The 26,206-nt window shown below is 28.5% G+C and overlaps 2 protein-coding genes across 19 annotated transcripts in view; both read right to left on the bottom strand.

Annotated features, from left to right (window-relative positions):
• Positions 1-26,206, bottom strand: part of LOC122633700 (longitudinals lacking protein, isoforms A/B/D/L) — a 268,756-nt gene that overhangs the window by 111,559 nt on the left and 130,991 nt on the right. Inside the window, exons 7-8 of one of the 18 annotated variants that reach the window (XM_043821957.1) lie at positions 17,236-17,538; positions 16,318-16,526 (exon numbers count right to left, since the gene is read on the bottom strand). The exons of 16 other annotated variants lie outside the window; for them this stretch is intronic. In XM_043821957.1, the coding sequence (XP_043677892.1) occupies positions 16,333-16,526; positions 17,236-17,538 (497 nt within the window). In that variant the 3' untranslated portion in view covers positions 16,318-16,332. Of the gene's footprint in view, positions 1-8,306; positions 9,022-16,317; positions 16,527-17,235; positions 17,539-26,206 lie in introns of those variants that run through there. One more of the 18 variants, XM_043821974.1, reaches the window with a different exon arrangement.
• Positions 3,940-6,618, bottom strand: LOC122633711 (longitudinals lacking protein-like). The gene is made up of 2 exons (XM_043822003.1): positions 6,399-6,618; positions 3,940-4,896 (listed from the first exon to the last, which is right to left on the bottom strand). The coding sequence occupies exons 1-2, from the start codon at positions 6,466-6,468 to the stop codon at positions 4,622-4,624; spliced, it is 345 nt and encodes a 114-aa protein (XP_043677938.1). The 5' UTR covers positions 6,469-6,618; the 3' UTR covers positions 3,940-4,621.

Genomic DNA, 26,206 nt, shown 5'->3' with positions numbered 1-26,206 from the left:
AGTAGTAGTAGTAGTAGTAGTAGTAGTAGTAGTAGTAGTAGTAGTAGTAAAAGAAGAAGAAGAAGTGACTTCGATGAAAGCAGTAGATCCTTCGAGATTTGAATTAAAACTTTATTAAATCTTCATTGATCGCTTCATTAGAGAGCGGAGGGAGGGAAGTCGAGTGGGTTGGGTGGAATGAAAGGTTCATGGCCCCCAAGCAAAACTACCATAAACGGGCCTGGCAAGTGTAACAACTTTCACAAACTTTAAATCTTTTTCTTTCTTTCTTTCTTTCTTTCTTTTTTTCTTTCTTTCTTTTTTCTTAGATGAGGGGGGATAAGGAGGAAGAGTTTCCGAGTAAGTATATAAGTTTTAGACAAGTTCGGAAGCTTAAACGATGATATCGAAGGATTGCTAAGAAGATATTGAAAAAGATTAAGAGAATATTAAATAATTATTTCAATTGGTCTATCTTCCTTCTTTCATGTCTTTGAATCCGTTGTTTAACGAGGACAGACTATCACTATTTCTCTCTCTCTCTTTCTCTCTCTCTCTCTCTCTCTCTCTCTCTCTCTCTCTCTCTCTCTCTCTCTCTCTACCTATCTATCTATCTCTCTTTCTCTCGTACTATCACGTTTTTCTTTTCATATTAAACATTTTATCCACTTTGCGATGATGCATATTCACCACCGTATCATTAAACGTGTCACCATTCGTGTAATTAGATTTGTTCGATCGATGTTTCAATAATTCTTCGTGTTCCCATCGTTCCCGTTATTGTCATGAGTTCTATGAGTGTTGGCAGTGCGCGGTACAAATCCCTGTTTCCCGTGTTTCATCATGTGAACCTGAAGATAAGACTTGTAGGTCGCTCTGTATGGGCAGAAGATGCACTGATGCTTCGGCTGTTTGCCGCACTCGTTTATCACGTGTCTCCTTAGATTTTTTACCTGATGATAACGACGATCACAATTTTCGCAAGCGAATCTTCCTTGACCGCGCGATCTTCTACGATCTCCACCACGGTTACCACTCGTCACGTAGAACATCTTCCTTTTCTCGTAATCTGTAATCACGTATGAGCGAATAGTTAGTGTTTAAAGAAAGAAAGAGAGAGAAAGAGAGAGAAAGAGAGAAAGAGAGACGCTTAAACATTTCTTCGTCTTTGTTTTTTCCTTTTTTTTTTTCATGTTACTTTTGTCTTTTTTTTCCTCAAAAACAAAACTCTTATCGACGAGAGAAATAGAGAGAAAGAGAGAGAGAAAGATAGAGAGATAGAGAGATAGAGAGATAGAGAGAGAGAGATAGAAAGAGAGAAACAAGAACAAAAAATATCGAATATATGAATACAATGCAAAGGATGCAAAAGGAAATTATTAATCTTTTTCGTTTCTATTGCTTCTTTTTTCTTTTCCTTCTTTTTTTATCTTTTTCTTTTTTCTTTCTTTTCTTATTCTTTTTTTGTGTGCTCCATCACCACGAGATATCTGACACATGCAGCAAGATCAATTCAATATTATTACGTAGAGCCATCTGCAACATTGAGATAAAAACGTGTATAAAAAAATGTATATATAACTATATATACATTCATACTTGTGTGTATATATATATATATTTATTTATTTATATATATATATTTATTTATTTATTTATTTATACTTGGATCTTTTGATAAAAAAAATATATCGATCGTTGATTCCTCCCGTTGATTTTTTTCAAATTACCTTGGGTTAAAATGAAAGTAAATAAAATTATACGTGTCATATAAAATTATCAAATTCAAGAATACCTTATAGACAAAAAGATTGCTTGACAGGACATACATACATACATATGCACATATACACGCGCGCACATTATTTACCTTATTTTATATATACAATAAATAATAAATAATAATGATAATAATAACAATAATAATAATAATAATAATAATAATAATAATAATAATAATAATAGTAATAATAGTAACAACAACAACAATGATCATAATAATAATAATAGTAATAATATAAGTATTTTTTTTACGTATAAGAGATCATCATAGTCTTTTTTCTTCTATTTTTTCTTTGTTTAATCCTTGTGAGCAAAAATCAGACGACACAGAATGAAAGGAACAGCAGCATCATCATCAGCAACACTAACAGCAGCATCATCACCATCAACACCAATAGCAACGCACACGTTTTTTCACGATGAACAAACAAGATTTGATATTCATGTGTATCGTCCACGTAATCCTTAATTTAATAATTTCATAATTATTTAAATCAACTCGAGTTATATCGTGACAAGGAGAAAAAAAAAGAAGACAAAAAGAAAATCAGAAAAAGGAAAAAAGAAAATGAGAAAAAAAGAAAAAATATACAGAACGAAGACGAGACAAGGGACAAATTTATGGATTAGTTGGACGTATATGTAGAATTATTTGTAATTCGTCAATCGATATTATTACGGATATGAAAGGTTCGGATGAACATGCTGTACGTGTTTGGCTATACTCGATTTGTACTTGCTACGGTGTACACAATATGGACACTTAAACTTTGGTGCCTTGCCACATTCGACGATTAGATGACGTCGTAAAGATCTCTTCACTTTGTAGCTACGATTGCAACGTGGACAGGAGAATTCGTTACCGATGACCCTGTTATTAGATCGTCTTCTTTCTCGTTTCCTTTCCAAGGGCAATGACAGTGGATCGATCATGCTCTCAGGACAGTTGTACATCCATTCTGAAATATTAGCGAATTTTATGTTAGATATAGATAAATGTATATATACGTACGCGTGTGTAAAAATATATATAGGATATATGTGCATATATATGTGCATATATATATATATACATACATACATACACTTGTATATATATATAATATATGTATATATAATATATATGTATGTATATAAATATATATGTGTGTGTATGTAGAGAAAGAGGACATAGAGAGAGAGAGAGAGAGAGAGAGAGAGAGAGAGAGAGAGAGAGAGAGAGAAAGAGAGAGAAAGAGAGAGAAAGAGAGAGAGAGAAAGGATTGACTGATCGGGTATCAAAAATGTTATTTTTTTTAATTTACAGCGACTATGTTATTTGTTTTTTTTTTCCTTTCCTTTTTTTTCTCAAAATCTTATAATATTATATCAAGAAAACAAGTGTGATATTTTGATCTAGATTAGGATTGGTATTATCGTAGGAGAAAAATGAATGCTTGGTATTAGATAGATTGACAGAACAAAAATAAAAACAGAAACGAAAAAGAAAAGATGACTTATTGAAATCTTTAATGCAATAGTTATTGTTTGTCCCGTCAATGGGATCATGACTGAAAAGTAAATTAGAAGAAAAGAATAGAAAAATATAGGAAAAATGATTTTCAATGGTCGTCCTGACGATAGGATCGGTTCAGAGGACGATCGGTAGAGTATGATGACGTGGAGGGGGGAATATTTTATTTAATTTTTATTTCTCTCGATTATTTTGAGCTACACAGAGCTCGCACGCGATATACCATTACCATTATTATCATCATCATCATCATCATCATCATCATCATCATCATCATTTTTTGTATTCCTTTTTTTCTTTGTTTTTTTTTCGGGGTGGGAGATTTCTTTTTTCTCCTATATATTCTAAATTTATTTTAGAGTACCTAACGCGAATAGGAATTGGACTGACACTTGTGTGTATGTGTATGTGTATGTGTGTATGTGTGTGTGATTTTTTCTTCCTTTTTTTATTATAGAATTATTAACTTAATATTAATTATTATTACTTAATTTATATATTAAAAGAGAAAAACAATCTGTAAAGGACGAGAAAAAGAAAAAGAGAGAGAAACAAACTATTAATCGATAAAATGTTCATACGAAAAAGAGAAATGAAGAAAGAAAGAAAGAAAAAAAGAAAGAAAGAAAGAAAGAAAGAAAGAAAGAAAGAAAGAAAGAAAGAAAGAAGAAAGAAAGAAGAAAGGTATTTTTTTGTAAGCATTAGTATTGTTCTCAAACTAAATGAATGATACAAAATTTCTTGGATACCATTTAGTATCATCAAAAATTTAATAATATCTCTCTATCGTCGTTTTAAATTCTCAACAAATAGATATTAGTTACGAACAATTGCATGTAATATAATAATGATTATAATGTATAAACAATATTTTCATTTATATATATATATATATATATATATATATATATATATATATATCTCGTATATCTTCACGATCGTCACAGTGTATCAAAGCCGTACTACCTATATACATAAAAAGACACATACATATGTATATATCATCGATCTATCTACATAACGAACGTTATTTATATGTACAATGTTGATATATATATATATACGTATATGTATATATACATATGTATGTATATATATATATATATAATCTTTATTAATGAACTCTATTAAAATGACAACTATGGCAGAAATAAAATATAAAACTCGCTTTGGAGATCTAGGCAAGCTAAGGCTAATCGATGATGATACTTCTAATCAATGAAAATCCTAACAATATTGTTTTTATTATTTCTTATTTCTTTTTTGTTGGTTGTATTATTATTGTTGTTGTTGCTGTTGCTTATTGTTGCTTTTGACGAGTAAGTTAATTTTCTTTTTGTTCTCTTCCTAATTTGTTGCATTCATGGACGAAGACAATTTGTTCCCGTTTGGCAATGCGTAAAACTCGTTTAACAATTTCATATGTCTCCCATTGAGATGAGTGTTCAAGCTGGATTTATGCTTCGTTCTGTAGGGGCACAACGGACAATGAAACTTCGGCTCGACCCCACACTCGTGTTTAAGATGCCTAGCCAAACTTGAGTAATAATGATAGACCTTGCCGCAGTTCTTGCAGGGATAGGTGACCTTCTGGCAACTTATGTAACCCAACGCTCTTAAATCTGAAAAAATAAAATATGAGGATAGACGATTAGTAATTGCGTGAACTCGAAATCGTGTCCTTTCTCTTTTGTCGCGTAATAGAAAGAAGAACGAAAGAAAAAAAAAAAAAAAAAAAAAAAAAAAAAAAAAAAAAACAGAGAAAAGAAATAATGTAAAAGAAAAAAAAATATATATATATAAACGTGAAATAATTTAAGAGTGAAAGAAAAAAGAAAGGATACTCTTTTCAAAAGAAAACAAAAAAAAAAAAAAGAGAAAAAAAATCTCACGATCTTATGGTGTCCGTCGAGAAACGAGAGAAAAAGAAAATGAAAAAGAAAAAAAAAAAAAGAAAAAAAAAGGAAAGAAGGACTTTTCTAACAACCACTGTATATAACTGTATGTACACTATGTAAAAATAAATATATAATCATTCGTATTGGGGTTGAGGATAAAATGTAGTATTGACATATGTTTATTAGATATCTCGATCTAATCGTGATGTTGTTTAGAAGTATCCTAAATGTTTTCTATTTTTTTTTCTTTTGGGGTGGGGCGGTGGGGGTGGGTTGTTGATGATGTTGGATAAACCGGAACAATGATATGTTTGGTATATTTCTGTCAAATCTATGGATATTGCTTAGAAATATTCTATTTTCTTTTTTTCTTCCTTTCTTTTGTTCTCACTCGCATATATATCTCGAACGATGTGGTTGGGGTTTAGTGAAATCTCATAATTTTTTCTTTATATATATATATAGGTATACAATTCGTCGAATATCGTTTTACAGTTTTCTTCGGTCTGCAGTAAAATTGGAATTAGTAAGAAAGATTTGTTACGTGATTAGTCGTTTGGAAAATAAAAATAAGAATAATTTTTGTTTCTTTTTTTCTGGTTTGGAGAGGTCTAAGATCAAACGATCGTTTAATTGCAACCGTTAATTATTCAACAATCATCGTATGACTTGATGATTCGTCCAAGTTAGATTTATGAAAAGAATTGAGAAGAAAAAAAAAAGAAGAGAAAAAGAAAAAGAAAAGAAAAAAGAGAGGAAAAAACAGAAGATGAAAAAGAAAGAAAAGGAGGATGAAAATTAAGGTCGTTTTAAAAAATCGTCCATTTTTTATAGGGACGATTAGAAAAAATCGGAGATATCGTTGTTTCAGATCACATAGTCATCAGACATTCTCCATTCCTTTTTATCTTATGCTCCTTTGTGCATAGATTGAGTAATTATATTATTATATATTAAACATATTAATTTTTATATTTCAATTATATATTCATATGTCTATTAATAATAATAATAATAATAATAATAATAATAATAATAACAATAATAATAATAACAATAACAATAATAATAATAATAATAATAATAATAACAATAATAATAATAATACGCTAATTTCCTCTTGTTTCTTTTTTGTGATATTTTTAATATAAGTAAGTAATCTATTTAAAATTTTAATTATTATATATTCTATAGAGGCACATATATATATATATATATATAATTACATTTGAAGGATACCCCCGATACGAATCGTTGCAATAATCTCATTGAAGAATTTCTGAAATCAAAATTCATATGGGACGATATTAATTGAACTGTAATTATAATAATAATAGACAAGACATTCTAATGGATACTTTAACGATGATCTTTTACCAAAAGATCTATTGAAAATACAATTTCTAAAATAATATAAGAGATAGAAAAAAGAAAAGAAAAATTTTTTAAATAAAACATTTACGATAAGCTAATATGAATAGTTTATTTTGCATGAAAGTGCAAATTTTCCAAAAAAGGAAAAAAAAAAGGAAAAGAAAGGAGATTAGAAAAAGATGTAAAAATTATTACGATTCACAGTATACATAATACGTACAAATATAGAGTCAATGATTATGAAAATTGATTATGTTTTTTCTTTTTTTTTTCTCTTACAATATAGACCGATTTAATGCAAAATAAATAATCAATATAATTCTTGTAAATTGTTCATTTAAATGATTTACTAGGCTGCATACATATCCGTTTATGAAAAAAAAAAAAAAAAACAAAGAGAGAGAGAGAGAGAGAGAGAGAAAAAAAGAGAAAAGAAAAAACCAAATTAAATTTCGAAGATTGCCTATTGAAACAATTTCAATTAAACACGATGATCATAGATCTCTTGATCACGCGAAAGCGATAACTCGCACGAAATTAATCGTAATGATCTTTAATTATTACGAAAGATCTTCGTAACTTATCGCAAAGATCGTTTTACTCGAAACGCAGCTTCCAAAGCAATATCTCTCACGTATTTCAGGCTCGCATGTATATCTGCTCGAAATCGTCGTTCTTCATCCATGATGATCGTAGGATCCTGAAACATGAACAGAAAATTATTGTAGGTAAGTTCATAAAATATTGTTCTTGATAGAGAATGTGTGTCCCTTCCAAAATAAAATAAAAAAAAATATATATATATATGCATCTTTAAAAAAAAGAAACAAATAAAGAAATTCTTTCATCATAATCATCACGCAATCACCGCATCAAATTTGTTCGGATGAATGATCATCGTACAATGATTGACTTACAATATCTTAAGAAAAAAAAAGGAGAAAGAAAAAAAAACACTTAAAATTTCACAATCATCTCATATTTTTATCAGTGCTCGATCAGTATAGATAATGTCGATAATTTGAACGCGTGATTGTTCCAAAAAATTTCTAAGCGATGTTAAAAAAGAAAAAAAAGAAAAATCGATCGTCATTGAGCAATCGAACAGTTAACTATGATAATAGAAAGGACAACATTCGTCTTTCTTTCGTTCATAATTAAACTTCGTTTGTTCGACGAGACGACAATACGTTTCGAGATGAGAATACGAGATTTGAGGACAGTTTGAAAACTGTTATCTATCTGTTCTCTCTATTTCGAAAGTTTCTTCTTCGTTTAGGAGCTATTATAGTAAACTTCCTAGTTTCCTCTGACCATCCACAAATAATATATCTGATTTATCTTGTCGTTATTGTCCTTCAGAATGAGTTGACCCTGAAACAGATATCGATTCGTATCATCAATTTCGTGATTATCATTAGATATGTCCTTGGACAAATATTCTTGATACATACACACACACATACACGCGCATACTTTCTCTTTCTCTCTCTCTCTCTCTCTCTCTCTCTCTCTCTCTCATTCATGATCAATAATATATTGGAAAAAGGTAAAATAAAATACGAAGAAATTGCATGAACGACATTAAAAAGAAAATATTGATATATACATATATGTAAAGGGACAATGTTTATATATTTTATTTTTTTCAACATTCTTTTTTCTTCATAATGATTACGATAATAGGATTAAAAATGGAGAATGAACGAGTGGAATATTACGACGAGGAAATGAAATATTTATTGTTCATCATGATACAATGCTTTTTACAAATAATTTTTATTAATCTCAGATAAAACATTGATACGTCTCTTTTCGATTGCCAGTTGTTCAACTTCTGTAAGTAAAAAAATTAAGAAACAACAAGAAATGAAAATAGCTGATGAAATTATTTAAGAAAGTAATGTTAATTCATCATTGTTCATTAAAAAAGAAAAAGAAAATAAATAAATAAATAAGAAAAAGAAAAATAGGAAGAAAAGAACCAATGTTTGTTCCAAAATGTTTGAAACCACTTCTTTGTTCATATTTCAATTGGACAATTAATATTTTTGTTGTTAAAGAAAAAAAAAAAAAAAGGAAAAAGAATAGTCGAATTTGTATTTCAACTTTTGTCGATCTTAACGAGATGACTATCGATCTCTGTCGAATTTTTATGAATACCGTGTACACCATTAAGATGAACCTTCATATCCCATACACGTTTGGTACGATGGTCGCAATATTTACAAGCTACATTTGCCATAACACCGCAATAACGTCTTCTATGTGATTTAAGCCGTGCACAATTAACGAATGACTTGCCACAATTAGAACAAACATAATCGCTCGATCTTCTCGATCTACCGTGAAATTTCACGTAATGTTGCTCGATCGATCTACGATTACTTCTTTCCTCTGTTGTCGCAGATGTCGAATCATTCATCTTCTTAATCTTCATTTTATTCTTCTGAGACGATACAATCCAATGTGAGACTGAAAAGGATCATAGAAAATTTAGTCAGAAATTATTAATCGATAAAAAAAGAAAAGTAACAACAATGATAACGACAAACGAGACAAAAATCGATGATGATCTATGATGATCAGACGAATGAAACATTAGAAATGATGATGGGATTATAAATTGCTTGATAATTGTGATGATTAATTAAAAAAAAAGAAACAGAAAAAAGGACAGAAAGAAAGGAAAAAAAAAAACAAAACGAAAAAAAAAGAGTAGGATAGACAGAAAATTAAATTAACACACATAGAGATAGATCGATCAAAATAAAGTAGATGGAATGAAAGAAAAAATAAGGGAAGAAGAATATAAATATACATATTATTAATGACGATAATAATAATAAAAAGATTAAGGAGAATAATATAGGAATAAAAATAAGAATAATTAATATACATATATAATAATAATAATAATAATAATAATAATAATAATAATAATGATAAGAATAATAATAATACTCATAATAATAATTATAATAATTATAACAATAAAAGCTAAACTATCAATTACCCAAGTACTCCGATGAATTCGGCAAGCCAGTGAGTATGAATGAGTTAGTCACTTTTCTCTGTTTAATGATAAAGAAAAACAAAAGAAAAAAAGAAAAGACATCAAAAAGCCTCCAAAAAAAAAAGAAAAATTCGAAAATCGTTTGACGATTGAAAGTAATTTTTTTCTTTTTTTTCTTCTTTTTTTTTTTTTTTAATTTTTTCTTAACTAAACTGTTCTTGACTCACGGCCCATTGCCATTCAGGATCCTTCGAACGAGCTAAGAAGATTCACCATTTCTCCAAGGTCGCCATCTTTTTTTTTTCTTTTTTCTTTTCTTGCCATTGCTTCCCATAAACCCCCAACCCACCCCAAACCCTTCCACCACCATCCCTCCAACGACAGGAGAAAAATTTCATTTTTTCTTTTCTTTTTTTTCTGAAAAAAATCTTGGTGTCTCGGCCATCTTTCATAGATATTTTATATATATATATATATATATATATATATATATATATATATATATATATATATTTACAGGTGTTTATTCAAAAAAACTAAAAAAAAAGCAATTTTTATGTTGATTTAATGCGGAACATCGTTATACACAGACACACTTAAACCGTTTGAGCGACATGATCGACAATCGATCGCGCTTTGATCTATCGATCTATTGATCTAAAACGAGCGACGAAGATGTATAAAGAGTGAAATCGCGATTACAGATTTTTCTAATCGACGATAAGTCTAATCGAATAATACGACCTTCCTTTTTTTCTTTATCTCTTTTTTTCTTTCTTTCCTTATTTCCTTCTTTCTTTGCGAAAATGAAACAACGCGTGACGAAAAACGCGACTGGAGATATTTTTCTTTTTTTCCTTTTTTTTTGTTATTTTTTTCTTTGATCGCGTTGTCTTTAAAAATTTTTTATTTTTTTATTCATCTGTCTCTCTTTTTTTAGCTCTCTTTCTCTTTCTCTCTCTCTCTCTCTCTCTCTCTCTCTCTCTCTCTCTCTCTCTCTCTCTCTCTCTCTCTCTTTATATATATATATATGTAACTATCGTCGATAAATGATACAACGATGATATTTCTTCCTCGTCGAAGATTAGAATTCAAATTTGGTTTTTTTCTTTATCTTCCTTCCCTTCGTTTTACCTTTTCACTCATTCACATACACACATATATTCGCTCACATGTTACTTATTAATATTTTCTTCTTCTTTTTCGATTTCATATCCGTTTATGTACAATCTACAGCTTATTTTTTTTTTTTACTTTTCTAATCCGTTTAATAATCTAATCCGTAGTATTATTTTTTTCGTTAATTCGACAATAATGATCAGAAGATACGAACGAATAAAATTTCTTGTGACTTTCAATAAAATCGGCCGTTCGAGCAGTGACAATTATTTTTTATATTATTATCATTATTATTATTAGTAGTAATATTTATTATTATTATTATTATTATTATTATTATTATTATTATTATTATTATTGTTATTGTTATTTTATTATTATTATTATTATTATTATTATTATTATTATTATTATTATTATTATTATTATTATTATTATAATTATTAGGATGAAATATTAGAAAAAAAGCGTAAAGCTCAAGGTCACCGTCTTTTTTTCTTTTTTTCTTTCTTTGATACCAGAGCAATTTGAGAAACTCGCGCCTTTTTTCTTTCTACTTTAAGAATGAAATTTATATATATATATGTATGCATATATATAGATACTAAAAAATAAAACATATACAGGCAAAAAAGCCGCGAATTTATCAAATTGATCTCGTAAATCACTTACTCGAAAGGCTTACGTTTACGTGAAAGGATAATTGTGTTCCTTTTTTTTTTCGATTATCATTTAATACTCCTTTTTCTTTTTTCTTTCATTTTCTTGAGAACGATTTGTAAAAAGCCGGCTAATAAAACGGGTATCATAAAATCCTTATGAATTTTTATATGTACGAAGTTTCATTCTAATTTCTTCGCATCGTTAAATCTCTCTCTTTCTCTCTCTCTCTCTCACACACACACACACACTCTCTCTCTCTCTCTCTCTCTCTCTCTCTCTCTTTCTCTCTCTATTCTCGTTTGAAGTTCTAATTCTTTTTAAAACGATTTAGTTTTCAGGAATATTTTTTTTCAGTTTCTTTTTTTTCTTTTCCTACAGTTTCTGCTTTTTTGTTTATTTTAAAGATTAGAGATAATCTGATACGCTCCATATCTCGTATAATAGTTTTACATGCGATACTTGAACTATTATTTTTATTTTTATTTAATGTATTTTTTTTTTTTTTAATTTTTCCTTATTATTTCTTTTGATATTCGCCGCTTCGAATTAATTAGTCGACAAATTGTATAAAAAAAAGGAACAAGGAAAAAAAAATAAAAAAGAATCGATCATTAGTTACTCTCGATAGGACGAGACAGGAACTTTCGGAAGTTTCGAGGAAAAAATCGATCGAAGAAATCAAATCTCTTCTTTCTCTTTTCATTTCTTCTTATTTTTTTTCGTAAAAATGTAAACCAAAAGGAAAGAAAAGAAAAAGAAAAGAAAAAAAGAAAAAGATATCTGATCTTCCATGATCGTCTTCTCTTAATTCTAAGATAAAACAAAATAAAACAAAATATATAAAACAAAAATTAAAAAGGGTAAAAGAAAAAGAAAATAAAAAAAATAAACAACAACAACAACAAAAAAGAAACAACAACAACAACAACGAAAAGCTCTAGATTTGATTCTCGTTAGATAGAGGTTTACGTAATTAATTAATTAATTAATTCTTACGTGTCTAATATGGTATCGGTCGATTAAACAAGTTCTAAAAATTAATCATCATCATCATCATTATCATCATCATCATCATCATCATCATCATCATCATCAGCAGCAGCATCATCATCATCATCATCATCATCATCACTATCATTATCATCATCGTCATCGTCATCATTATCATTATTATTAATTTTTAAATATGTTTTTTATTTATTTATTTTTTTTTTTTTCAATTTAATCGACCGTCACCAATTCATCGTAATATGCAGAACGATCGTCGATCGATGGTTACACGACGTAATATAATTACTTCGAAATGTAATCACTATGTCGACATATTATGTATCTAATGAGACTATCGAATAAACGAGCGAGATCCTACAGCGTGCGTTATAAAATCTTTATATCTAAGACACCTCCTTTCTAATCGCGATATATCGATAAGATTTATTTTTTTTTTCTTTTTTTTTTTCTTTTTTTACTTTTTTCTTATGCATTTCTCCTTCTTTTACTTTCTCCCTTCATCTTCTTCTTCATCTTCTTCATTTATTTTTATCAAGACGATTCAATCATCCTTCAAAAGTATTTGTCTTGTTAAATACGATAAAATTTAGAAAACATGTTCTACTTTACGCGTGTGTGTCCTTTATTAAAATATAAATGGCACGTACGAATATTGATTAATACTGAATTTATATTTTTCGTATGAAATAAATGATAGCAGATGTAATATAGATTTCTTTTCTTTTTAATACGAACAGTAAGTTTGTAAAAAACTACGATTTTTTTTTTTTTTTTTAAATAAATGAAATCGAAGTTCTCCAAGTGTATAAACTAAGGAGAATATGAAGTTAATAGTTTATTGAGAAATTTCTATGAATAAACTATGAATCTCATTTTTATCTCGATTTTTATTCTTTTTTTTTTCCACTTAAAAGAAAAAAAAAACAAAGAGAAAAAAGAAACAAAATCTAACGTGTACGAAAAATTTATTATCTTAAGCAATAATTAGAATCTTCAATATTCGGATTTGAAAAGACACACCTGTGTAAAGAAATACGTTTTCTTTTTTCGTACTTAACAATTTTTTTTCTTTCTTAAAAAATTTTTTTTTCTATTTTGAAGGAGAATTAAATCAAACGGGACTAGTAAGTGCTACACGTACATATATACAAATATCACAAAAACAAGAGACAAGAAAATTAAAAAAAAAAAATAAAATAAAACAAAAAAAAGAAACGAAAAAAACCACAACGACGATCAGCTGTTTCCTTAAAATCACATGACAAAATATAAAACGATTATTTGTCCTCTTAAAGAAAACGGATCATGACTAAAACGAGTGATTCGTTTCTATTGCCGTTAGAAAAAAGAAAAAAAAAAATGTTAACTTCTTAAAAATATATTCGACGTACATCGATTAGGAAAAATTTTATAGGACTTTCAGCACGTGACTAGCGATCGAGATTATATTAATAACGATATATAGTGCACGGCTAAATAATTGCAAAGCGCACACAAGTTTCGTTAATGTCAGGACCGCATTTATAATGAGGCCCAAACTTGGAGCCTCGTTCTGGTAATAATAATATTGCGCTTGGGCCTCCAAAAATATAAATGCGATCCTGATTAAAATTCTCTCGTATAGTCTCGGTTAGTTTGTTTCTACAAATCTCATAATCGATCCTGAAATCAGTCTAAACGCATAATATTTCGAGATCAATTGAAAATAATATAAGAATTAAATAATCTTAATTCAAAAAAAAAAATATATATATATATATAAATAATTAAAATAATAAATTTGATCAGGTGTTCGAGGATCGATCATCGAGTTCTATCAAATAAAAAAAAATGAAATAAATAAATATTAAAAAGAAAAAATAAAATAAAATAAAATAAAATAACAAAAATGAAAAAAGAAGATTAACGCGAGCTATCACACGAAAAAAGGAACTTGTCTATATGATTCTTAGGGAAATGAATTATTTCTTAGGCGATTATTAAAACTCTCTCTCTCTCTCTCTCTCTCTCTCTCTCTCTCTCTCTCTCTCTCTCTCTCTCTCTCTCTCTCTCTCTCTCTCTCTCTCTCTCTCTCTCTCTTTACTCTAATTGCACGAACGTAAGCTTCTATAAAAAAAAAACTTCTGTTTCTTTTGTCAATTTTCTCTCATTTTTCTTTTTCGCGAGAAAAAAAAAATAATCAGAAAACAAAAACGAAACCTAATAAAAAAAAAAAGAAAGTAATAATAAAAAACAAAAAAAAGAAAGAAAACAAAAAGACAACACACTTTACGCGAGACGTTTCAACGCGAGATAGCATCGGTCTACTTGATGTTATGGACCGACAACAGGTGTTTCAAGAAGCTGGCCTCGATCCTCGACCTATAAGGGCAGTACTGACAGGAGAAGTGAGTCTCGAAGGTCACCATTCCGCATCCCATCTTCAGATGTTTTCTCAGATTCGATGCCCAGGCATACATCTGACCGCAACGTGGACAAACGTGCAATCTCGGCCTCATTATCGGAAATAGGGGTGCATCTGTAAAGAAAAATTCATTTCAATAAACGATAATTGCTATTCTTCAATAATAACAATAGGAACAGATGGACAATCTTTTTTTTTTTTTCTTCGGAGTTCTTGGATCGGTAATAAAGGATAGTAATGGGGTCTTGAAAACAAAAAAGGAAAAAAAAAATAGAAAAAAAAAAAAAAACAGAAAAATAAAAAAAAGAAGATAATAAAACTAATAGAAAAAATAATAATAAATAAATAATCAATACTAACAACAACAACAACAACAACAATAATAATAGTAATAATAATAATAAGAATATTCATCATCATCATCATCATTGCACGCTTATTTAGCTGTCGCAAAATGCAAGAAAACAAATATATTCTCTCGGTGTCTTCTAATAAAAAACATCGAATTACATGCCTCGGCTCGAGTATCTTTAAATTTTTCTTTTTCTTCTTTAAAATTTTTTTTCATTTTGTCTTTTTTTTCTTTTTTTTTTCTTGTTTGTTTGTCTGTTCCTTTCTCTTTTTTTTTCACTTTCGTTTCCCTCCGTTTTCCTTATTCCATTAAAATATTATAACTTGGAGCTTCGATATCCGTTTTGTCTTGAAAAAAATCCGAGAGAAAGGGCAAGTACATATAAAAATATATATATATATATGTGTGTGTGTATATATATATAACGCATTAGAAATAATTTTCTACATCAGACACATCGTTCATGCTTTTCTTGCTCCGAGTCCTTCGGGGAGCAGCCTTCAACAATTACATTGACAATGGCGTGCGTTTCTATATCGTGCATTATTGATACTTACGGTCTACATCAGCTCTAATATATGTGTGTGTGTGTGTGTGTGTGTTTATATATGTGTGTGTGTGCGTGTATATGTGTATAACTGTTAAATCGTTCAACCAAAAGCCTCGAGACATTGATATTCTTCAAATCTGAAAAAAGAAACTCACAAAAGAAATATTATTAGATACATCGTATTAAAACACTTTGATCTAAGAAGTCACAAATATATAGATTGTTTCGAAACTTATAATCGATCTTTAAGATACACGAAAAAGGGTAATGATAATAATAACAACGATCAATGAAGACAAGTGATAGGAAAAATTTTCCGTCAGAAAATTTTTACCTTTTTCTCAGCCGTCATTTCTCGAAGGGTCGATAATCAGGTTTGGGACACCCTCTATACATGTATATATATATATATATATATATATATATATATATATATATATATATTTGTCGTATAATAAAGTATAATGAATACAATCGATTTATTATTTCCTTATCAAATAATTATAATCTTTATTGCCATTGGGAATAAAAATTGAAAGAAGATATAGGAGGAATAAAGAAAAAGAAAATCAGAAAAAGAAAACAAAAAAAAAAGAACAAAAAAGAAGCAAAAAAGAAACAAAATTACACCAAAATTCAATCGATCTCGTTACAACCGAAATAATACATCGTTAAATGTATTCTTTCTTCTCGCGTATCTTGTGTTTGTTGTAAAAGTGTCTCTTAAGATTCTCCTTGAAGCGTGTTTTGAAGTCGCAGACGATACAAAAAAATTTTGGTGACTTTCCACAAATTTTCTGATGCTGACTTAATGTCTTCTTCCAAACGTAGGAACGTCCACAACTCTGACATGTAAACTTCTTACCTGAAAAATAAAAATTACTAGTCAGTCGAATATTATCGAATGAATATTATATTTCTAAATCAGCAGAATAATCACAGGCGTATTCAATGAGATCTTCCTTTAATTCCTCGCCGTTAAATCACGCATGTAAATTTAATTATTTTCTTTCTATGAGGACTTCCATGGATAGCAAACTACAGGGATTGGAAAAAGAAAAAAACACACAGGTATATACCAAATAATTATTTGTTAAATAAATCCATTCGAGAGAAATATAAAAAAAAAAGAGAAAGAGAGAGAGAGAGAGAGAATTTTATCTGTCGCCAAAAGAAAGAACATAAAAGAAAAGAAAAAATTCATTAAAAATCAATTTACAAATATATATATATATATATATATATATATATATATATATATTTCTAAAAACTGATCATATATTTGGTCCTGCAAGATTTAAAAAGACATTCGCAAGTATCAAATCAGGAATTAAAAATAAGAGAAACAAATATAAATCAGACAATTTGTTAAATAAATCATTCGAAAAAGAAAGATATAAATGAAAGAAAAAAAAGAGAGAGAGAGAGAGAGAGAGAGAGAGAGAATGAGAGCCTTCTCTGTTAATAAGTAATAATATTTGAATTTATTATCTATTGAGAAAAAAGAACTTTTGATAACATTCAGAGACATAAAAACATCAGACAATTTTAATCAGTTTAAAAAATCAATTAACCAAAATGTATTCGTTGTATATGCTTCTGTAAACTGCTCTTGTATTTGGTCCTGTGAGGACAATAAGGACAACATTCCTTTGGATCCTTTCCGCATTCGACTCTCAGATGATTCTTCATGTTTCTTAGCCAACGATAACCTTTACCACATCTTGGACATTTGAAGCAACCAGGTTTTCTATCAAGACAGCTACTCAATCTTTGGGATGTCCTAATAGTCGGGCAATACATCATGTATGGTACCTTATATAATCCAGACATTTTCTCCTCATGATTTGGTTGTTGATAGACCGACCAGGTTACCACTGCAAAAGAAACCAAAAAAGGAATAGAGTTAGATCGATATTCATATATGAAATTTGGAATGGATACAATGTCGAACGAGAACAAGAGAGAGAGAGAGAGAGAAAAAGAAAGAGATTGGCTGTGTGCTAACTCTACAAACAAATGGACGAACATCTAAACTTCTTAGACACTTTATAACACACGTAGCAACTTAAGTTTTAAACAAATTATGATCTTATCGATATTGTGGATGGAATGAAGAACTTTTCTTTCTTTCTTTTTTTTGTTTTTTTTTTTAACTTCGATCAGGAATCCCATCCGACACCATTATTTCAAATAAATTAGTAAATAGATATTAAGTATAATTATAATGATAATTGAAGATTATCTATAAAACGTACCTGCTTAACAGCTCCATAGATATATGTATATATAAATAAATCAATCAATCAATAAATAAAAGTAAAAAATATCTGAAATTTTTATCGAATTGTAGATAGCAGTTTCAAGTCCTATGTATGTATATATTATATATATATATATATATATATATATATATATACATACATATATACATACACACGCACGCACGTACACGTATACCAGCATATATATATATATATATACATATATATACATATATATATGTATATATATAGCTGTATATCTCGCATTAATATCAATTTAATTATTTTATTTATTAGGTGCGATATTTCTTAAGGATTATCAAGGAATCTCACAAAGACACAATATACATAAATATACATAATGTTTTCACCAAATGAACAAACTCTTACTATTATATCGAGAATCCATGTTCCAATGATTAGGCTAACGACACTTTGTTCAATGCTTTACAGATAAGAAGAATAAAAAAAGACGAACAAGAAGAAGAAGAAGAAGAAGAAGAAGAAAAAGAAGAAGAAGAAGAAGTAGAAAAAGAAGAAGAAGAAGAAGAATACATTGCCAATATTATTGATCACAAAAAAGTTAAATCCATTCTTGAATATACTTGGATTAAAAAAAAAAAAAAAAAAATAATAAAAAGTAAAAAAATAAACTACACACTTTATCATTAAATTCGAAATCTCGAAAATTATAGCTTCTTGTTTTTCATTTTTCACAATCGCTCTAACAAACATATCCAAGAATAGGTTTAAGCTAACAAAGCGTCGAGTCAAAATCTTTTTTTCTTTTCTTTTCTTTTTTGTCATGGTGTCATATCAATGAAATTCTGATTCTCATTAGAAGAACTATCAAATTTTTCGCTGGTTTCGCAATGATAACAGTATGTTCATGGCTGCCGCTCAAATTTATGGGATCAGATCCATTGACGCACGTGTCTCCCTCCTCCCGTCCCAAAAGAAAAATCCCATCATAGGAGTATTCGTGCCCGATTATGGGATAATGATAGTATATTGCCATTTACGAGTTACTTTGATCGCCATTGTGAAATCCGATGATTCATCGTGATTATTCGAACTTCATTAACGTAATTTTTAATCATGGTTATATGAAATTAATACACGATGAATAAACGGACGTATACGTGATAACAGTATTTTGATTGGCTTTCACGTAAACGTTCACACCTAATTATATTTGTTCCTTGACGAGGACAATCTGAGCAATTATTTCATATACAAAATGTTTAATATAAAATTTATGGAATTATTGAAGAACGTCAAATTAATGATAGTTCTACCAGCGTAACATTTTTTTTTTCTTTTTTTAATTCAAGGAAGTAACTATTTACATTATATATATATATATTTTTTCAGAATTTCGTTTACTATCATATTATTGATCATTGAAAATGGTTCGAGATGATTTTGTTAGATTGGAAGCATTCAATACAAGAAGAAAAAAAAAAGAAAAGAAAGGAAAAGAAAATATTGGGGAAACACTAAGATGTATAATCCATTCAAGGAGTCGATTAATTAAAGAAAAAAATAAATTAACACGAGTGATTATGACAGAAGGATTATTCGCAATCTTAAGACGAAATTCTAATGCAATTAATTAACTTAACAATGATCCACGTAAATATGTTCCTGAATTAAACAATTTACTTGAATCATGTGGTTAATTGGTACATTAATGTTAAATTCACCAATACTGATTTTGACTCGTTGGATGGATCATTAAGTTTGTTAATTCTAATTATATTCGATTGACTACAGTCTACGTTGAGAGCGTTCGATTTCGAATAACTATAGTCATTTACGAAAAACAAAACTCAAAAAAAGAACAAGAAGGACCAAACGAAAAATCGTACGTCAAACAAATATTTCGCCGTTTTTAAAAATATTTCATCCACTTCACGCAGGACGATGATATCGATCATTCTCTCTCTTCGATACTATCGAATAATTTTTTACTTTGATCGTCTCACCAAAATTTCTAAATGTCATTCTGTTGATCTACGACGAAGATACAAGAGAAAAAGGGAGAGCAAGAGAGAAAGAGAGAAAGAGAAAGAAAAGGGAAGCAAGAACAATCGAAATTAGATGTTGGACTCAATCGACTAATCGGGTTTAATCTAATCTGGGTCTAATCGTGGACCCACGAAATGACGATAACAATAATCATTAAGCGGTACTGGAGAAGACGTTCTTTCCTGGATGATTCGTTCTTATGTGCTGATAAAGATTACCACGTTGTTTGGTACGATGAACGCAGTAAGGACACTTGAATTGTGGTTCCTTGCCACATTCGTGTCTGGTATGTCTCAACAACGTAGCACGATGCTGATAACCCTTTCCACATTTTTCACATCGATAAGGGAAATCGATTCTCTGCTTGGCTAGCCACAAAGTAGCCAAATCTTTGATCAATGGCATCATCGGGTAACCACAATTTCTCGGTAGAAGATTCTTCGGTAGTATAGCGCGGGGAAGTTGTTGTTGTTGTTGTTGTTGTTGTTGTTGTTGTTGTTGTTGTTGTTGTTGTTGTTGTTGTCGTCTCCTTGTTGTAGTACCTGGAAGTGAGAAGCAAAAAAAAAATACGAATCACGTTAGTCACGTAAGATTAAACACGATTTTTATTATCATCGATCGCGATTCATTTCATTTCATATCTACCTGTTTTTCAGTTCTTTTCTGTTTTTACTTTCTTTTTTTTCATTTTTATTTATTTTTATTTATTTTTTTATTTTATTTCATTCTTCTCTCTTCGTTCAATTTTTTTCCATTTAACTTAATATCAAAAGAAATGTTTCCATATGGATTACATCGAAATCAATTTTTTGTACCTATATTTCTTTACTCATATAATATCTTATATATACATATATATATATATGTATATGTATATATATATATATATATATATATATATATATATATATATCAATGATCAATGAAAATATTTACTTTTATACATTTGTACATTATACATGAATAAAATATATGTGTGTATATATATATATATATACACACCATGCATGTTATTACACCATGCTATTTACCGGACGGTAATCGATTCTGTGAAAACTAAATAAAAAAAAAAAAGACAACTTAAAAAAAAAATCATATGAAATAAACAGTAACATAACCATGATTCATCTTATTCTATAGTTTTTGTTTTGTTTTATATGCATAAGCGTTTAGATGAAATATATTCAATTATATATATACATATATATAGGGTGAAACAATAATTTTGATTACCTTAAGTATCTCGATTTTTTTTTAGATATATAGAGAAACTTTATTTACAAAATTCTATGGTATGGAAGGTTCATAATATGGCAGTAATAATTTTTTTATAAGTGGGCGCATAAACAATATATAAAGGTCAATTGGGTTTTTTAAAATGAAATCTATACATTCGACATCATTAGTCGATGCAGTTTGACACATTGTATAAAAAAGTATTAATCCATGTAAGTCGAAAAATTATTAGTTTAGGAGATAATTCACAGTAAAGGTCTTTCGAATGTTTGTCTTTCAATTTCGTAGGTTGGCTATTATTAAAAAAAATCTTCTATCTCTTTTTTTTAAATAAACAAAATAAAATTTATATGATTATAATAAAAATTTTGATGTTTCCATTATAGTTATGTTCCTATTATGAAAGAAAAGAAAAAAAATCAATTTTAAAAATTATTAACAAAAGCGATTTTATTATAACAATATTGTTGCAATATTTAAATAAATAAAGGATAAATTACGCTTGAAAACGGCGTTGGTTTCAAGTCTCTACGACTTTTCGTTCCGAAGATATCGCCTCCGAAAGATTTCCATTCATAAGTCACGCGGTACAGCTGTTCGTAGTAATAGTAGTAGTAGTAGTACGGACGTAGTAAATTCTCGGAATTTATATAGGTCAGTGTGTCACCGAGTAAAGATGAATGAAATGTAGGTCAGTGACCTAATTTAAGTGTCTTATATTTAAACGGGAATATCTCCGGAACTAGAAGTCGTAGCGACATGAATCAAATATCATTTTAAAGGGCGAAATTTTCTCTATTTTTACAAATTGTTTATAAATAATTAACAATTTGTTATAAACAATTTGTTATAAACAATTTTTATAAACAAATTTTTACGAACTAAATTCATCTTACTTTGCCAAAAAACACAAAAATTCAAACTGCTGCTGATTTATAAATCAATAAATAATTAATAAACAAATTAATTTTTCATATTAATAATATCCACATTTTCCAATTAGATGGAGATATTTCCAAGACTAAAAATCATAGAAAGTCGAAAAAAAATATCATTTTAAATGACAGAATTTTCTCTATTCCTTTATTTATTGTTAATAATTAATTAATAATTTGTTATAAACAATTTTTATGAATAAATTCATTACGAACTTTCTTCATCTTATTTTCTCAAAAAGAGTATTCAAACTACGATTAAATTTATAAATTTTCATAAATTAATAAATAATTAATAAACAATTTACTTTTTTCCCGAAAGTTTCCAGAAAAAACAATCTCTTTTGCTAAATCATCAATAACCACGTTTTCCAATTACTACTACTTACTATCACTCTTACTACATTCGCAATCGCATTTCTCTACATTATTTATCAACAATATTTATATTGAAACATCTCCTAAATTAATAATTTTTCAACATATATGAAATAATAATTTTTTTTATAAAAAATGTAGAATTTGACCGACTAATGCAATCCAAAACATATGATTACATAAGAAAACTCATTCAACTTACATAAGTCCACCTATGAAAAAATTATTACTGCCATATATATAATCCCTTACATATCGTATTGATCCACCCAATATATATATATATATATATATACACACACACAATATATATATATATATATATATATATATATATATATATATATACATTATATATATTGCATTAAAAGAAATAGCCCTTTTTCTTTATCAAACAATAGTTTGTTAATTAAATTTAATTAATTAGCAAAAAGCAATGTCGTCTCTAATTAACGTCTTGATGAATCCTCTTCTTCCAAAGTTATTTCTAAACACGGAGAAGTCATCATCTCCAATACAGCGATACGATGACTTGGATGAACGTTTCTAATGTGTTCATGAATTTGTTCGATACTATTCATGGTTCTCTCGCAATAAGGACACATTCTTTTCGCTTGAAATCCACAAACTGTGATCATGTGTAATCGTAAATCTTGTGTTAACTGAAAGCTCTTGAAACATTTCGGACAAAATATTTCATATATGTCTCTATCACTATTTATTCTATGTCGACCTTCATCTTCATTTTCTTCCTCCATTCTTCTATCCTGATCGTCAACGATTATGTATGAACCTAAAAAAACAAGGAAATCTTATCAGAATTATGAAATTCTAATCGACATACGATCTTGATGAACTTGTTACGATTCAATTCGACGAGGGAATGATTAGCTTAAGTACGATAGGTGATTGAAAGAAAAAAAAAGAAAAAAAGAAAAAGAAAAAAACGAAAAATCGTCGAATCGTAAATGACGATAATGTGATAAAAATTTTATGATAACAGAGAAAATACTAAATTTTTGTTTTCTCTTCTTTTTCATGACTAAATATTATTATTACTATTTATTATTAATATTTATTATTATTATTATTATTATTATTATTATTATTATTATTAATATTCGTTTTATTTATTATATATAACTCGGGTATTAGGTGTTTTTTTTATTTATTTTTAAGTTTTTCCATAAAAATATTATACGTGATTCAGGTCCCTTTATCTTCTAGTTAGAATGTATATATAAAATAAAAAACAAAAAAAAACAAAAAAAAAAAAGAAGCAGAAACAAAACAAAAATGTTTCGTCTTGTTTTGTTAATAGATTGCAGACAACCATAATAAAAATGGGAAGGATAATACAGGTAGATTTGAATTCAAATCATGAACATACACACACACTCACATATACACACTCTCTCTTTCTCTCTCTCTCTTTCTCTCTCTCTCTATCTCTCTCTTAAACACATCCACTCGATTCAAATAAACGCATCAAGTGTTCGCTCAAATATATAAGTAATAATTCTATATAAGTAATAATAATTTACAACTCTTGCGATACGAATTGTGTTCATCGAAGACATAATCTTGAAAATTTATACAAAAATATTACTCACAAATGTTGGAAGTTAATGATCTATCATAAACTGTGATAGAAAGTCACGATTAAAATAAAAAAATATTTTTTTTTCAAAATAATAATAATGTGATTACAAAAAGAACAATAAATTGTCAAATTATTCAGACGCATGATCCATTTACTAAAATGGAAATATCGTAAAAATCTCTCTCTCGTCGTTTAACAAAAAGTAGTCCAATATTGTCGTTCATATATACATACATATATATGTATGTATGTATATATATATATATATATATATATATATATATATATAAATATATATATGTATGTATGTATATACACATAAACGAAACACAATTATAATCGAAAACATAACACTTTCTTTGTCGTGATAAGAGTCAACTCTTATCAAGGATGGACTGATAATAATAATTAGGAAAGAAAAAAGAAGAAAAGAAAAATCATCTCAGTCCTTACTGAGATTAAATTGACCGATACACGCACTTATTTTGGTGTATAAAAAGTTAAACCTATTGATGGGTACACGTAGTTGAAGGGAGAGGAGGCACTGATTGCAAAAATGACAACAGTTTTGTTTTATCAGCAATAGTTTTGAAGATACAAAACATATTGGACAATCTATAATGATAAATAATGAAACACATGAAATTCTCTAAAATTGAATTTCTGTCAGATGTTCAGAAAAATCATAATTAGAAAAAAAAGAAAGAAAGGTATTATAAACTTTATTATATCAAATTATAATCTCTTGTATAAATCATTATTCATATCGGCTTATATCAAATATATTATTTTTAATATTACACTATCAAATGTACCCAAGAATAGATTTAATGTGAGAAGTATCAAATCGAAACCTTCTTCTTTTTTCTTTCTTTTTTTTTTTTTTATTTTGTTTTCTTTTTTTTTTTGTCCTTCACCCGCATTATCGATGACAAAAATATCGTCGAAGTTTCTTTTCTTTTTTTCTCTTCTTCTTTTTTTCTTCTTATCTTTTTTCTCCTTTTTGAAAAGAGAATTATCTATAAATAATTGTCCGGATTTGATTAAATATACAGTAGCGCGATAACCGGGCACAATCGTCGATGATAATTTCTGATATCAATGAGTTGACTTTGAAAATCAATTCAAATCGATAACATAAACGCTTTGTCCACGATGACATTGCCTAATATGTCTATAAACGTGTCCACGTTGTTTCATCCTAGCGGCACAATAAGGACATTGTATTTTCGGTTCCTGACCACATTCGAATTTGGTATGTCTTTTGAGATGCCATGCATGAATGTAACTTTTCGAACACTTTGAACACGTGTGTCTGTTCACATCACGCAAAGATGAACTTCTTCGTCTACTAGCGACCAATGGCTTCTCCTCCTCGCAATCGAAATCCTTAGAATCCTCCATCACGACCGCGCACAAGTTCTTCAAGTCGTCCTCGACCTTGATCCTCTTCGTATCTAAAAAGATAAAAAGAAAAGGCAGGCGTTAGTGAAAATAAAAACGATTACGTGAACCTCTATACAATCTTTTCGTTTGCTTGTTTGTTCGTTTGTTTGTTTATTTTGTTTTTTTTTTATTTTTCCTTCTCGTTTTTCATTTTTTCACCATAACAATATATATATATGCATATATATATATATATATATATATATATATATATATATATTAAAGAAAAAAAATAGAAAAGAAAAAAAGGGAAGTGGAAGAAAAGAAAGAGAGATATTTCATTGCAAATAGAATTTTTCAAACAATTTTAACAAAAGTCACAATGAATTATAACAGACGATCGGATCTAAAAGAGTAGAATAAAAAGAAAATAGATAAATAAGTAAATAAATAAATGAATAAATAAATGAAAACCAGGAAAAAGAATAATGAAAGAAGGAAAGAAGATAGATCAAAGAGAGAGACAGACAAAGAAAGAGAGAGAGAGAAAGAGAGAGAGAGGAGAGAGAGAGAGAGAGAGAGGAAATATGCATGGAGACAAACACAAAAAATGAAAAGGAAAAGAAACAGAAAAAACAAAAAGGATTAGGAGTGTTAAAAAAAGAGATAAAAATAGATATATGTATATAGATAGATAAATAGATAGATAACA

This window comes from Vespula pensylvanica, chromosome 13 (genome assembly GCF_014466175.1).
Source record: "Vespula pensylvanica isolate Volc-1 chromosome 13, ASM1446617v1, whole genome shotgun sequence".
NCBI classification, from domain to species: domain Eukaryota; kingdom Metazoa; phylum Arthropoda; class Insecta; order Hymenoptera; family Vespidae; genus Vespula; species Vespula pensylvanica.
This window is presented reverse-complemented; position numbering and strand designations above follow the sequence as displayed.

What these genes read in the sequence shown, in the direction of transcription:
- LOC122633711 (XM_043822003.1), bottom strand. Translation starts at nt 6,468, where the DNA reads ATGAATTTTGATTTCAGAAATTCTTCAATGAGATTATTGCAACGATTC. An exon ending in ATCGGGGGTATCCTTCAAAT is followed by an intron (nt 4,897 to 6,398) that starts GTAATTATATAT and finishes TTATTTTTTCAG; the next exon opens with ATTTAAGAGCGTTGGGTTAC.